The sequence below is a fragment of the Callospermophilus lateralis genome, chromosome 2 (assembly GCF_048772815.1).
Source record: "Callospermophilus lateralis isolate mCalLat2 chromosome 2, mCalLat2.hap1, whole genome shotgun sequence".
Lineage (NCBI taxonomy): Eukaryota > Metazoa > Chordata > Mammalia > Rodentia > Sciuridae > Callospermophilus > Callospermophilus lateralis.
Window position 1 is genome coordinate 182310950 of NC_135306.1, and position 11358 is coordinate 182322307.

General features: G+C 42.8%; 1 protein-coding gene across 18 annotated transcripts in view; it reads left to right on the forward strand.

The window, feature by feature from the left end:
• Positions 1–8941, forward strand: part of Cd44 (CD44 molecule (IN blood group)) — an 84042-nt gene extending 75101 nt beyond the window's left edge. For all 18 annotated transcript variants that reach the window (XM_076847044.2, XM_076847045.2, XM_076847046.2 and 15 more), the window contains one exon: positions 5911–8941. In XM_076847044.2, the coding sequence (XP_076703159.2) occupies positions 5911–6115 (205 nt within the window). In that variant the 3' untranslated portion in view covers positions 6116–8941. The remainder of the gene's footprint in view (positions 1–5910) is intronic.
• Positions 8942–11358: the final 2417 nt, after the last annotated feature.

Below are 11358 nucleotides of genomic sequence, written 5' to 3' on the forward strand. Positions count from 1 at the left end.
TGAGGCCCATGGAACCTTCCAGAACCCTTGCCTGAAGGCTTTGTGTGTCTTGTTTTTTTTTTTTTTTTTTTTTGTAATAATGTCTTCTATTTTCTGGAAGCTGCAGTTACAAGAATTCAGGTTATAGCCTAGGAAAACTTGCTAACATTGAGATCTATGGAACAATAAAGAACTTTCTTTAGGAGAGTGGGTAAAGACAGAGCACTCCAGTGGATAAAGATAGAGAAGACCTAGAGAGAGTGGACAAGTGTTCTCTTTGCCTGTCCTTAGAGGCCCCCCTGTCTTCCTACCTCAACAGGGGCTTAGCAGTTTAAAGATTATTTGCATGGCACATACACATAGTTAAGCCACAAGCTGGACCAGAAACAACGCTACCTAGGGTGAACAGAAGGACAGTAATAATTCTCGCAACAGAGGAAATGAGCATTAACCAGGCAGACTTTAAAATAAAGGTGTACTTTTATATAAGTGGAAATTTTCTGCCCAAGACTCTTTAAAGACTCATTATGAAACCTTTGTAACATTAAACCGTTCGTAGATGTCCCCCGGGATTGCTTCTAAAGTAAGAGAATCTTATTTTCAGGTAGGGCTGCCTGTATTGTGCCTCTGAATCATCTCACAGGCCAGAAAATGCCCCTTAGTTTGGGAGAAGACCTAGAGAGGAATTATAGACTCTTGGTTGTTCACTTTTAGAAAACAATAAACAACTAATACCACGTTGTGCATAACCTTTGTAGTCTCCAATTATCTGAGGAAATCAATAGTACCAAATTTATGCTGGTACAAGTTAATAAAAGTAGTATATTTTGGTGCCCCTGGGTTCAATCCACAGCACCAAAAAGAGAAAAAAAGTACTATATTAAAGTCAATAGCTGTGTTGCTCTCTATACCTTTGAGAGCATAAAAAAAACAACAATAACAACAACAACAAAAAAAAACAGTCACACAAGGAACAAGAACCAGGGGTCTAAAAAACCTATGTGCTCCTATTAATAAAAAGGGATTTTTTAAAAAGATGAATCTAAATAATGTGACTTGGGGAAACCGTTACAAAAAATCTTTATACTTCCCCCCCAGCTTCCTTGTCTTCCCTTGGACTACTGTTGCTCAATTAAATATGAATTTCCCATTGTTTGAAATTAGTCCTTGCCCTAGAATGTACCCCTAATGCTCACATATACAGTCCATAAGTTTTGCACATGTCACCAAGGAGACCTTGGCCTGCATGCTGTCGACGTGGTGAGCCCTCCGAGAAGCAGCTCAGCTGTCCCCAAGAGCAGCTGGGGTCTGTACGTCTTGGAGGGTTAGCTCCCTGTCTTGCCAGCAGCAACAGAGAGGACAGGGCCTCATGGTCCCGGGTCCCCTCCTCCCAAGACCAGCAGTCACCATAGCAACAGGCAAACAGGGACACACAGGACCCAGCAGAGCAAGTATCTCACTGGGAAAGTAGCTGCGTGGATGCCATAAATTACTGTGTCCCGATTTGATAATTGAAAACAGATTTGCCACTCGGCTAAAGGATGGTTAACGGCTGCACAGGCCCCGAATGTTTACTGCATTCCTAAAGCCAACAGCCCATTTCTAATCCTGTTAGAAGGCTGGGGCCTTTCTGCTTTGGGTGCTAACACTGAAGAGTGATGCAGAATCCTATTTTCATCAAAGAACGTTTGGTTGAAAATAGGACCTCAAAGCAGACTTATTCATTCAGCAAACATCTTTTTAAATTTTATTTTGGTACTGGGCATTGAACCCAGGGGCACTTTATCACTGAGCCACACATCCCCAGCCCTTTTTTATATTTTATTTAGAGACAAAGTTTCGCTGAGTTGCTTAGGGCCTTGCTAAGTTGCTGAGGCTGGCTTTGAACTCTCGATCCTCCTGCCTCAGCCTCCTGAGCTGCTGAGATTACAGGTGTGTGCCACCGTGACCGGCTCAGCAAATATCTTTTGGGTGGCTCCTGTGACCATCAGCACTGGTGAGAAGGAAGAGAAAAAATGAAGAGTGCTGTTCCTTCCATAGAAGAATCTTGAGTTTTAGTGGCTGTATAAGCCTGTCAGATTTGAGTCACTTCTTATTTGTGGAGAACACCGTCAGTGCCAGCCATTGTATAGGGATTATGGTTGAAAGAGGAAAGATGCTAGTGGCTGATGTTGACGTGCAGGATTGACCATGACAAAGTGCTCTGTGAGACACTGACGTAGGGTGTTCCATGACTTCTTCAACTTTCCCCACCCCCCGCCATCTTCCAAAATTGCTTTCATTGATGTTCTTTAGGAGACCAGCCTCGATGAATGACAGCTCCCCAAGGGGAAATGGACTTGATTCACCCCCACTAAGAGCACACCATTTCAGGAGTCAATTGGGGTGGGAGATATTGGATGAAGTCCAAGAGAAGCAGCCTGCAGGCATCTTTCCCTTAAAGAATTTTTCCAATGTGTCTGAAGAGGGGAAAAAGACCGAGGACATTGTCAGAGAAGACTTTCCAAGACAGGAGGGATTTAAGGACATTTCTAGGCTGATTGTGCAGAAAAGACCTCCGCAGGTCTCTGCTCTTATGGGAATAATCATATTTTCTGTGAACCCAGAAGGCAGTTACCCACCCTCTTCTTGGTAGGTCCCCTCCATAAATCTCCATGATTTAGAAATGTCTTCCCGGTCTGTTTCCACTGTCTAGCTTGCTGGGATCCTGCTGTCTACAACAGTGCTATTCAATCACACTTTCTGAGTGATGGACACGTGTGCATCTGTACTGTTTGTCCATAGCCACTAGCCACCTGTGGCTCATGAGCACTTAAAACATGGCTAGTTCCACCAAAGTAGTGAATTTTAATCCCAGTGGCTCAGGAGACTGAGGCAGGAGGATCGTGAGTTCAAAGCCAGCCTCAGCAAAAGCCAGGTGCTAAGCAACTCAGTGAGACCCTGTCGAGTGCCCCTGAGTTCAATCCTCAGTACCTCCCAAAAATAAAATAATAATTTTAAACTTTACTCATTTTCATTTAAATTCAGTTGACACTTACATAGCCACCTGTGACTGGTGGCTACTGTGTTAGATGGTACAGTTCTTAAACAACGCGAAATAAATTCCTAAATATCTTTTAAAGATTTTCAGGTAGAAGAGACGTGAATCAGTTAAGTTAGTTGCCGAAGACGTCTTTTGAGATAAATTCCACCATGTCCTAAAAGTTTGTTACCTGGATTTTAAAGCCCATCCAGGCTGCCCTGCCCCCTCCTGGTGAGCCCTTCATCTGGTGGTCACTGTGTTCGGTCACAGCGGGACATTTCCATGAGAGAAGACAAAGGCAAAACACAAGTCAGCAAGGATCCCCAGCCTTGGGAGTCATAAGGTCTAAGCTGTGACTCTGGCAATGTGACTCTAGACAATACCCGTGACCTCTAGACTCAGTGTCCAGTTTACATAAAAAGGAGTTGAGCTGGATGATCCCTAAGATCTCTTCAGCTGCTGTTCTTCCTTCATTCCTATAACTAAGGAAAATGGAAAATTTAGCCCTTATCTTTTGAAACTATTTATTAAGCACCTAGATCACTCAATATTGGACTGAGTTATTAACAAGAATCATCTTACCCTCCTCCAAGAGCTCAGACAGATAATGGAGTTACATAAATCCAAAGAGGAGAGGAGCCAGCCAGAGGTCAAGTGTAGTATTCCTGTGTTCTAAGGTCAAGTGCTATTTACTTCCCAAATCAGCTTCATTTAGATTAATAACGTTCGTCCCCTCCCCTGCGTGCAGAGACAGATTTTTGGTTTTTATGCTTACAAAGCACTTTGCCACTTCATTCCCCTGCTCACCCATCCACCGGCAGGCAAATAGAAATTACTTTAATTAGGCAACTTTCCTCCAAAGAACACCTGAGAATTTAGAATCATGCAAGTGGCAGTCTAGTTGTAGCCCTTTAAACCCTTTTAATAGTACACAAAACATGGTAGGAGGAGGCAGCCAGAGGAAATCAGCCTAGTCCATTTCACATGGCTCTCATTATGCCAGCAATTACAGCCAGTCACTTCTTGGTCGCTTCCTGTATTCCGGATACCCGTCTAAGTGCTTAGTGTCCTCAACCCACATTGTTCATAAAAGCAATAAATAATATCCATAATAGACTCTTTTATTGAGTACCAGGATCTATGTCGAGGTCTCTCCATTCTACTGTGAGGCTGATAACTCTCAATTGCCTCATTTCACAAGTACCCAAAACTGAAGCTCAGAGAGGTTGAATAGCCCCAGGTCACACAGGTGCAAGGTCTCACAGCCCAGCCTCCCAAACCCTGCTCTTGACCATGCACCCTACTCTGTGGGCTTTATCCACGCTCCCTGTCCTCGTAAATGTGCTCCATAGTTAAAGCATCTTTCCCTCCACCCTTCACCAAGCCTCATGCCAGAGGATATAAGATCCACCTCCTGTGGAGGAGGTATAATTTCTATTTCCCCAAACAAGAGATTAAAGTTTATAGCCTTGGCAGTCCTACAGGGAATGGCCTGTGATCATGAATAATAGAGGCTTTGTCTCTATAACTCAAATATCCAGCGGCAAAGTGAACAATTCCGACTTCATACTGTTTCCAGATATCCAGATGGTTGGCAGCACTGATAAGAGCCAAGCAGGGCTGGGCTTTTGGTCATAAAAGTCTAGATCTGAATATTGACTCTGTCAGTCTTATCCCTTAGGTGACCTCAAGAAAGTTATTAAACTTCTCTGGGCCCCAGTTTCCACTGCTGTGTAATGGGGACGATTGCTGCTTTGTGGGACTACTATAAGGATCATGGAAAATTATTTGCGAAGAGTCTGGAGTTCAGAAAGTATTTAACGAATGCTAGTCCTTCTCTCCTCTTCCCCGCCCTCCTGGTAGTTGTGAAACTGTGCAACTTTGCTTCCGTTAAGCACCGTTTTCTAACTGCTCTGTGTGTAGCTGTGATCATGTTACAGGAAAGAGGAAGCCCTGCACCAGGCCGGGAGGGTGAGGCAACGCTATGACAATAGCAGGACAGTCTCATGCTCATTTGTAGAAAACCTTCTTCTGCATTTGAGTCTTAAGTAAGGTTATGAAGAAACCTTAAAGTAACAGCGAATAATTTATCTTCTACTCAGGGTTATACGTGAGTGAACCAATGTTAGGGAAAATCAAAAATATGGCCTCTATTTCTAGAACAATGTTGTTTTATTCTTCTCTGTGCAAGCAGTAATAACACTGACAAAGCCAACGAAATGTTGACGGGGAGAGGAAGTGGTGCGACTTTCTTGAATACACAAATCAGAGTGATTTACAATCGTCATGTTGACGGTTCACCTGAGTCTTCAGGAACTGCTGCAGTGTTCACAAAAGGCAACATTTCCATTGCATGGTGTGGTGGGAGAAGAATTAGAGCTTGGGAGTCAGACCGACCAGGGTTTGAATCCTGACTCTTTTACCGCTTGTTGAATATTTTGGGAAAAATACTAAATATTCAGATCTCCAATTCTTCCTGTGACAGGATGATAATAATAGCACTGGGTTCCCAGAGTGGTGATCACGGATTCTCCAACTCGTCCGTGCATCAGAAGCCCCCACAGACTGTTATACCTCAGGTCCTGGGCCCCAATCCTAGAGTTTTCTGATTCACTGAGAATTTCCATTTCTAACAAGTTCCAAAATGATGCTTTTGCTGTTGGTCCAGGGACCTCACTTTGAGAAATGCTGGTTGTTAAGAGTTGATAAGATAAAGTAGAGACGGTATCAAGCTCAGTGCTTTTAGGTCATTATAAACTGTGGTGATGGTCATGGTCATGACCGAACAGTGATGATGGTCATGAAGATGGTGATTGAGTCATTTGATCCTGTCTCCCCTTTATCTTAGTCAAAAGGCCAGGAACCCATGCTCATTTTACCCTTTCTCTCGATGTTTTACAAATGATTAGGTGTGGGCAGAAGAAAAAGCTGGTGATCAACAATGGCAATGGGACCATGGATGACAGAAAGCCAAGTGGACTCAACGGGGAAGCCAGCAAGTCTCAGGAAATGGTGCATTTGGTGAACAAGGAGTCATCGGAGACCCCAGACCAGTTTATGACAGCCGATGAGACACGGAACCTGCAGAATGTGGACATGAAGATCGGGGTGTAACATCTACACCATTAACTTGAAAAGAAACCACAGTTTGAAATATAACCATTACAGGGAGCTGGGACACTTCACAGATGCAATGTGCTACTGATTGTTTTATTGGGGACTTTTTTTTTTAGCATAAAATTTTCTACTTTTTTTTTTTGTTTTTTTGTGGGTTTTTTTGGTTTTGTTTTGTTTTGTTTTTAAAAGTCAGGTCCAAAATTTATAAAAACAGCATTGCTTTCTGACATTAGGACTCAGTTAATAATCCACAAGAATCTGACAGTTCCAGTTCCCCGCTAGAGGCCTTCAACCCTGCAGGGGTGTGCTAAAGATGGCTTCTAACAAGACCACAAATACATGTGTCTGATTCCCAACCTTCTCCATACCCTACTTCCCAGCTAACAGTCACCAGCTAAGGACATTCCCAGGGGTTAAGAGGGATTGGTCCCTGGGAGAAAATCTGAATGGGCCCATATTGTCCCTCCGGCAGCCCGTCCCTGGGCACTGTTCTCCAGTGAGGTTAGGGGTTTGGGGTATACTGGTTATACATCCCTTTTAACAAACAGACCCCCCTGGAAATTTTTCAGATGCTTCTGGGAGACACCCAAAGGGTGAAGCTATTTATCTGTAGTAAGCTATTTATCTGTGTTTTTGAAATATTAAACCCTGGCGGTCCTTTGATCAGTATGATTTTTTTTTTTTTAGGTTACCTTGTCAGAGGCATAAAAGGGTTTCAGCTGATACATAATAAATATCTGTACTTCTTCCATTTTAACCCTTTGTGCTGTGATCCTTCTGTCTCTAAAACCAGCAACGCCTGGGTCTCTAGAGCTCATTGGGATAGTCTGAGAATGGTCCTCCTTGAACTCATCTCAGAGTCCCTGGACTCCCACTCAGGATCCCTCAGCCAAACCTCACAGATCAAGGAAGGCAGCACTGTTTGATTTCTGGGGATGTTCAGAAGCTTTGTCTCGGATTCTGGAGTCAGAATTGTGAGCAGAAGAGCTTCAGCCGCTTTGGGGTTTTAATGGCCACTTTTCTGTACCCTTGAAGGGCTTTAAGAAATCATATTCCATTTTATCATCTGCCATTTGTGGGGTCCCATTTCATAGTGGTGATTTCCAAAAACACATATCATAATGCCTTTTGACCTCTCATGATTATAAACGAAAAAGTATGGTCAGTGGCCAACTGATTGGCATAGGTTGGTGAGGGGGGATATGTGGTATAGATCTTATTCCACTATTTTATGGCATATTTGTTTGTCTGCCCCTCCATGCAGTTTCTGACTAGGATGAGTTAAGTTCCTGGGGAATCCCTCAAAAGGTTATAGGGTTTCCCACGACTGGAATCTTATCACCAGAAAAGCAGGTTTATGGCTAAACAAGAGAATAATGGCTTTATCCTCTGTCCTGTGTTTTTCCAACTTGGCAAGTCCTTTGGGGCACTTCTTCATCATTCAGGATGTGTCATTGGTCCTGGAACTTCCAAGGGCTACTCATAACCGATAAGGTTGATGCTCTCAAGTAAGGGTTCTCCTTTTTTAGGCTTCCAGAAAAGTCGCTCATTGCCTGAACTGCTGTGCTTCACAGGCAATGTTTTTCAAGTCAAAAATAGGAGAAGAAGAGGGGAAAAAAAAATTCCCTACGTAAAAATGAGGACTGGTTTGTACAAAGAGTTGACAGGAAGGATGTATTTAAAGGAGAGATGCAAACTTTCCACTCCTTCCCGACCGCTGCTCTTCCTACCCGCTCTGACCTTCTCCCTCTGCTCTGGCTACAATCTTAAAAATGAAAACTCCTTTCTCTCCTTCTGTGAATGTTTTTGGCTACTTGCATGTTCAGATGCCTGGTTTTCTTTTTTTATTTTCCTTTTCAAGTTAAAAGAAAATGGACATCAGGTTTCTCTGGGTTGTTACTCCCACTAGTATTAAAAATTCCCCTTTTTTCTAAGGGATTTCTTGGCTCTGCCACACACCCAGACAGGCTCCCTCAGGCTCTTTAACCTGAATGCCACAAGCCACTCTGGGCCCTGCCAGGCTCCACCTGTCCCCCAGATTCTTTTGGGGGCACATTGGAGAGTCAAGTCTCACAGCTACAGAGGATTTCCTGCCCGTTCTAGACATTTTCCAACAAATAGGCGGGGTAGGAAATGATTTGACATAATGGCCATGACTCTGAAAGCATAATTTGACCACATGTCATTCCTACCAATGACATGCCAGGTGGCCTGGACTAAGTCATTAAACTGGGCCCTTGTTACAAAAGTAAGGGGCTACCATTTAACTATATCACAAAGCAAACCGAGAGCTTAAGGCATAATTTTCCCTGCAATTGTCAATCTTTTATGTCTCCTAAGGGCCTTCCTTAAATTAGCTCTGGGTAAAAAATCAAATGAGGCAAAAGACACCTCCAAGTCCACATTTTGCAGGTTCTAGCCTGTCAACTTGTATTCTTCCAGCAGAACCTCTCAAAAGGTTTTGCATTGAAACCCATAACATCAAGAATCAGTTTTGTGTCGACATTCACTCAATGATGTCACAGCAGAGCAGTAGAAGAGAGGAAATATCCAACTTCTCTGGAAGAATGAAATATCTTTAAGAACAAGAATAACATGTTCATTTGCTTTTGTCCTAGGTGTGTCTTGTTGTAAGTCCTCGGTGTGGATTTAGCAAAGACTGGCCCATTGTTCATGTTTGTACAATGATCATTGCTGTTGCTACTTGGATTTTTCAGAGCATACCCTTCCTCTGGTTTTTGTATATTTATTGATGGACCAATAATAATGAGGAAAGCATGACATGTATTCTGCCCGGTTGAAAGCACTTATTGGAAAATATTAAAAGGCTAACATTAAAAGGCAAAAGGAAATGGACTCAGAAGTCTCTAATTCAAGGGAAATGGGAGGCTGGGAGGGACGAGCTGTGGTTGTCTCTCTGGGTAAAATGGAAGCACAAAGTCAAAGGTTTCTGAGGTGGTTGAAGCCTCACACTCATCTTGTGTTTTTTCCTAAAAAAGAAAAACTACATGGTTTCCAGCACTCAAGAGTCTTTTATTGAAGAAAGTTTGGTTTTTTCATAGGAGGTGTATAGCCTACATTTTTCAAACTAAGTGAGATTCTGTGACGTATTCATTCTTTAAAAGCAAATAGCTATTCTTGGACTCCGCGCTGAAGAGAGGAAGGTGAACATATCCTCTGTGCCATTGACTATTGCTTTCACCTCCATGCCCTTAAGCAGGCCTCTAAATAAATACAATGAAGAGATACTGACTAAAGGATAAAACAAATCGGAGATCGGAAGGAAGAAGAGACGATACAACAAAAATTTGAAACTAGATCAGAGAAAAATATTCAGCCTTTGGTTTTTGAGGATTGGCTTATTTCACTTAGCGTGATATTCTCCAGCTCCATCCATTTACCTTCAAATGCCATAATTTCATTCTTATTTAAGGCTGAGTGATATTCCATTGTGTATATATTTTATCTATTCGTCTGTTGAAGGGCACTTAGGTTGGTCCCATAGTTTAGCTATTGTGAGTTGAGCTGCTATAAACATTGGTGTGGCTGCGTCACTGTAGTATGCTGATTTTAAGTCCTTTGGGCAAAAACCGAGGAGTGGGATAGCTGGGTCAAACAGTAGTTCCATTCCATGTTTTCTGAGGAATCTCCATACTGCTTTCCATAGTGGTTGCACCAATTTGCAGTTCCACTAGCAGTGTATAAGTGCTGTCATGTATGACATGACAGCGTATCATTTCCACATGTCATTTCCACTGTCATGTATAACTAATTAGAACAAACAAAAAAATTTGAAGCTAGAAAATAATAGTCAGTTGGTAGCTGACTAAACAAATCTGGAAGAGCTAACAAATTCATGCAGCAGAATCCCCAAAAGTTCAGGAATTGGCAGCCTTAACTACTCTGAAAGTTATGGGGAAGGTGGGGATTAGGTGGAGAGGCTTAAAGTCTATTTAGGAAGCAGTCAGAACTCCAGACCCCCTTCCCCACTCCGTGCAGCTAAGAACTGTTCTATCTCAATCCCAGCAGAAGACCAGAAGTTTATTCTGGTCTAAAAATAGTCCCTGGTTGAGTCAGGGTTTTATGGTTTGGACCTGAAATGCCTCCCCAAAGCACGTGTGTTGAATACTTGGTCTCCAATGCAGTAATGATCAGAGGTAGGACCTTCAGGAGGGGACTGGATCATGAGGGTTCTGACCTCATCAATCAGTTAATCCATTGAGGGATTCACAGTTTAATAGGCTTCGGGAAGACGGTGGAAATTTTAGGAGGTAGACACTAGTTGGAGGAAGAAGATCAGTGAGTCCGTGTCTTTGGAGGACATATTTTGTCCTAGGACCCTTCTTTCCTCCACCTTTATCTCTCTCTGCTTTCCAGCCACCACGAAGTGAGAAGCTATGTCCCACCCCCTGCACCACGGTGCACTCCACACCATCCTGTTCTGTTTTCAATGGTCACAAAGTGATAGGTCCAAGTGACCATGGACTTAAACCTCTGAAACAATGAGCAAAACTAAATCTTTCTTCCCTTTATTTTCCCAGGCATATTATCCCAGTAATGGAAAGCTGACTAAAATTAAATTGATACCAAGAATGGGGTTATCACCGGGCCTGGTAGCACATGCCTGTAATCCTAGAGGCCTGGGCAGGGCTGAGGCAGGAGGATCTCAAGTTCAAAGCCAGCCTCAGCAACAGTGAGGAGTTAAGCAACTCAGTGAGACCCTGTCTCTAAATAAAATACAAAATAGGGCTGGGAATGTGACTCAGTGGCTGAGTGCCCCTGAGTTCAATCCCTGGTAACCCACCCCCCACCAAAATGGAGTTAACTATATCTGACGATGAATTGAGACCCCCCAGGCCACAAGATCAACATGTAATAATAGGAGATGTAGAAAGAGAAAACACAAAATGGAGAGGAAGAAATCATCCAAGAAATAAATCAAGAAAATTTCCCAGAACTTAAGAACATGAATATCTTGACTAAGGGCAAGGGAGTACTTAATGGAGGAAAACAGACCCATGCTAAGCCATATTATCTTAAAAATTCATAACACTTGGGGCAAAGACATGATCCTGTAAGTTTCTAGAAAGGAAATATAGGCAACACATAGAGGACTGAGAATCAAAATAGAATCGTACTTCTCAGCTGCCACATTGGAAGGTGAAAGGCCATGAAACAGTACATTCAAAATTCTGAGGGAACTTTCTCCAAGCTAGAATTCTATCTTATCAAAATCTCAA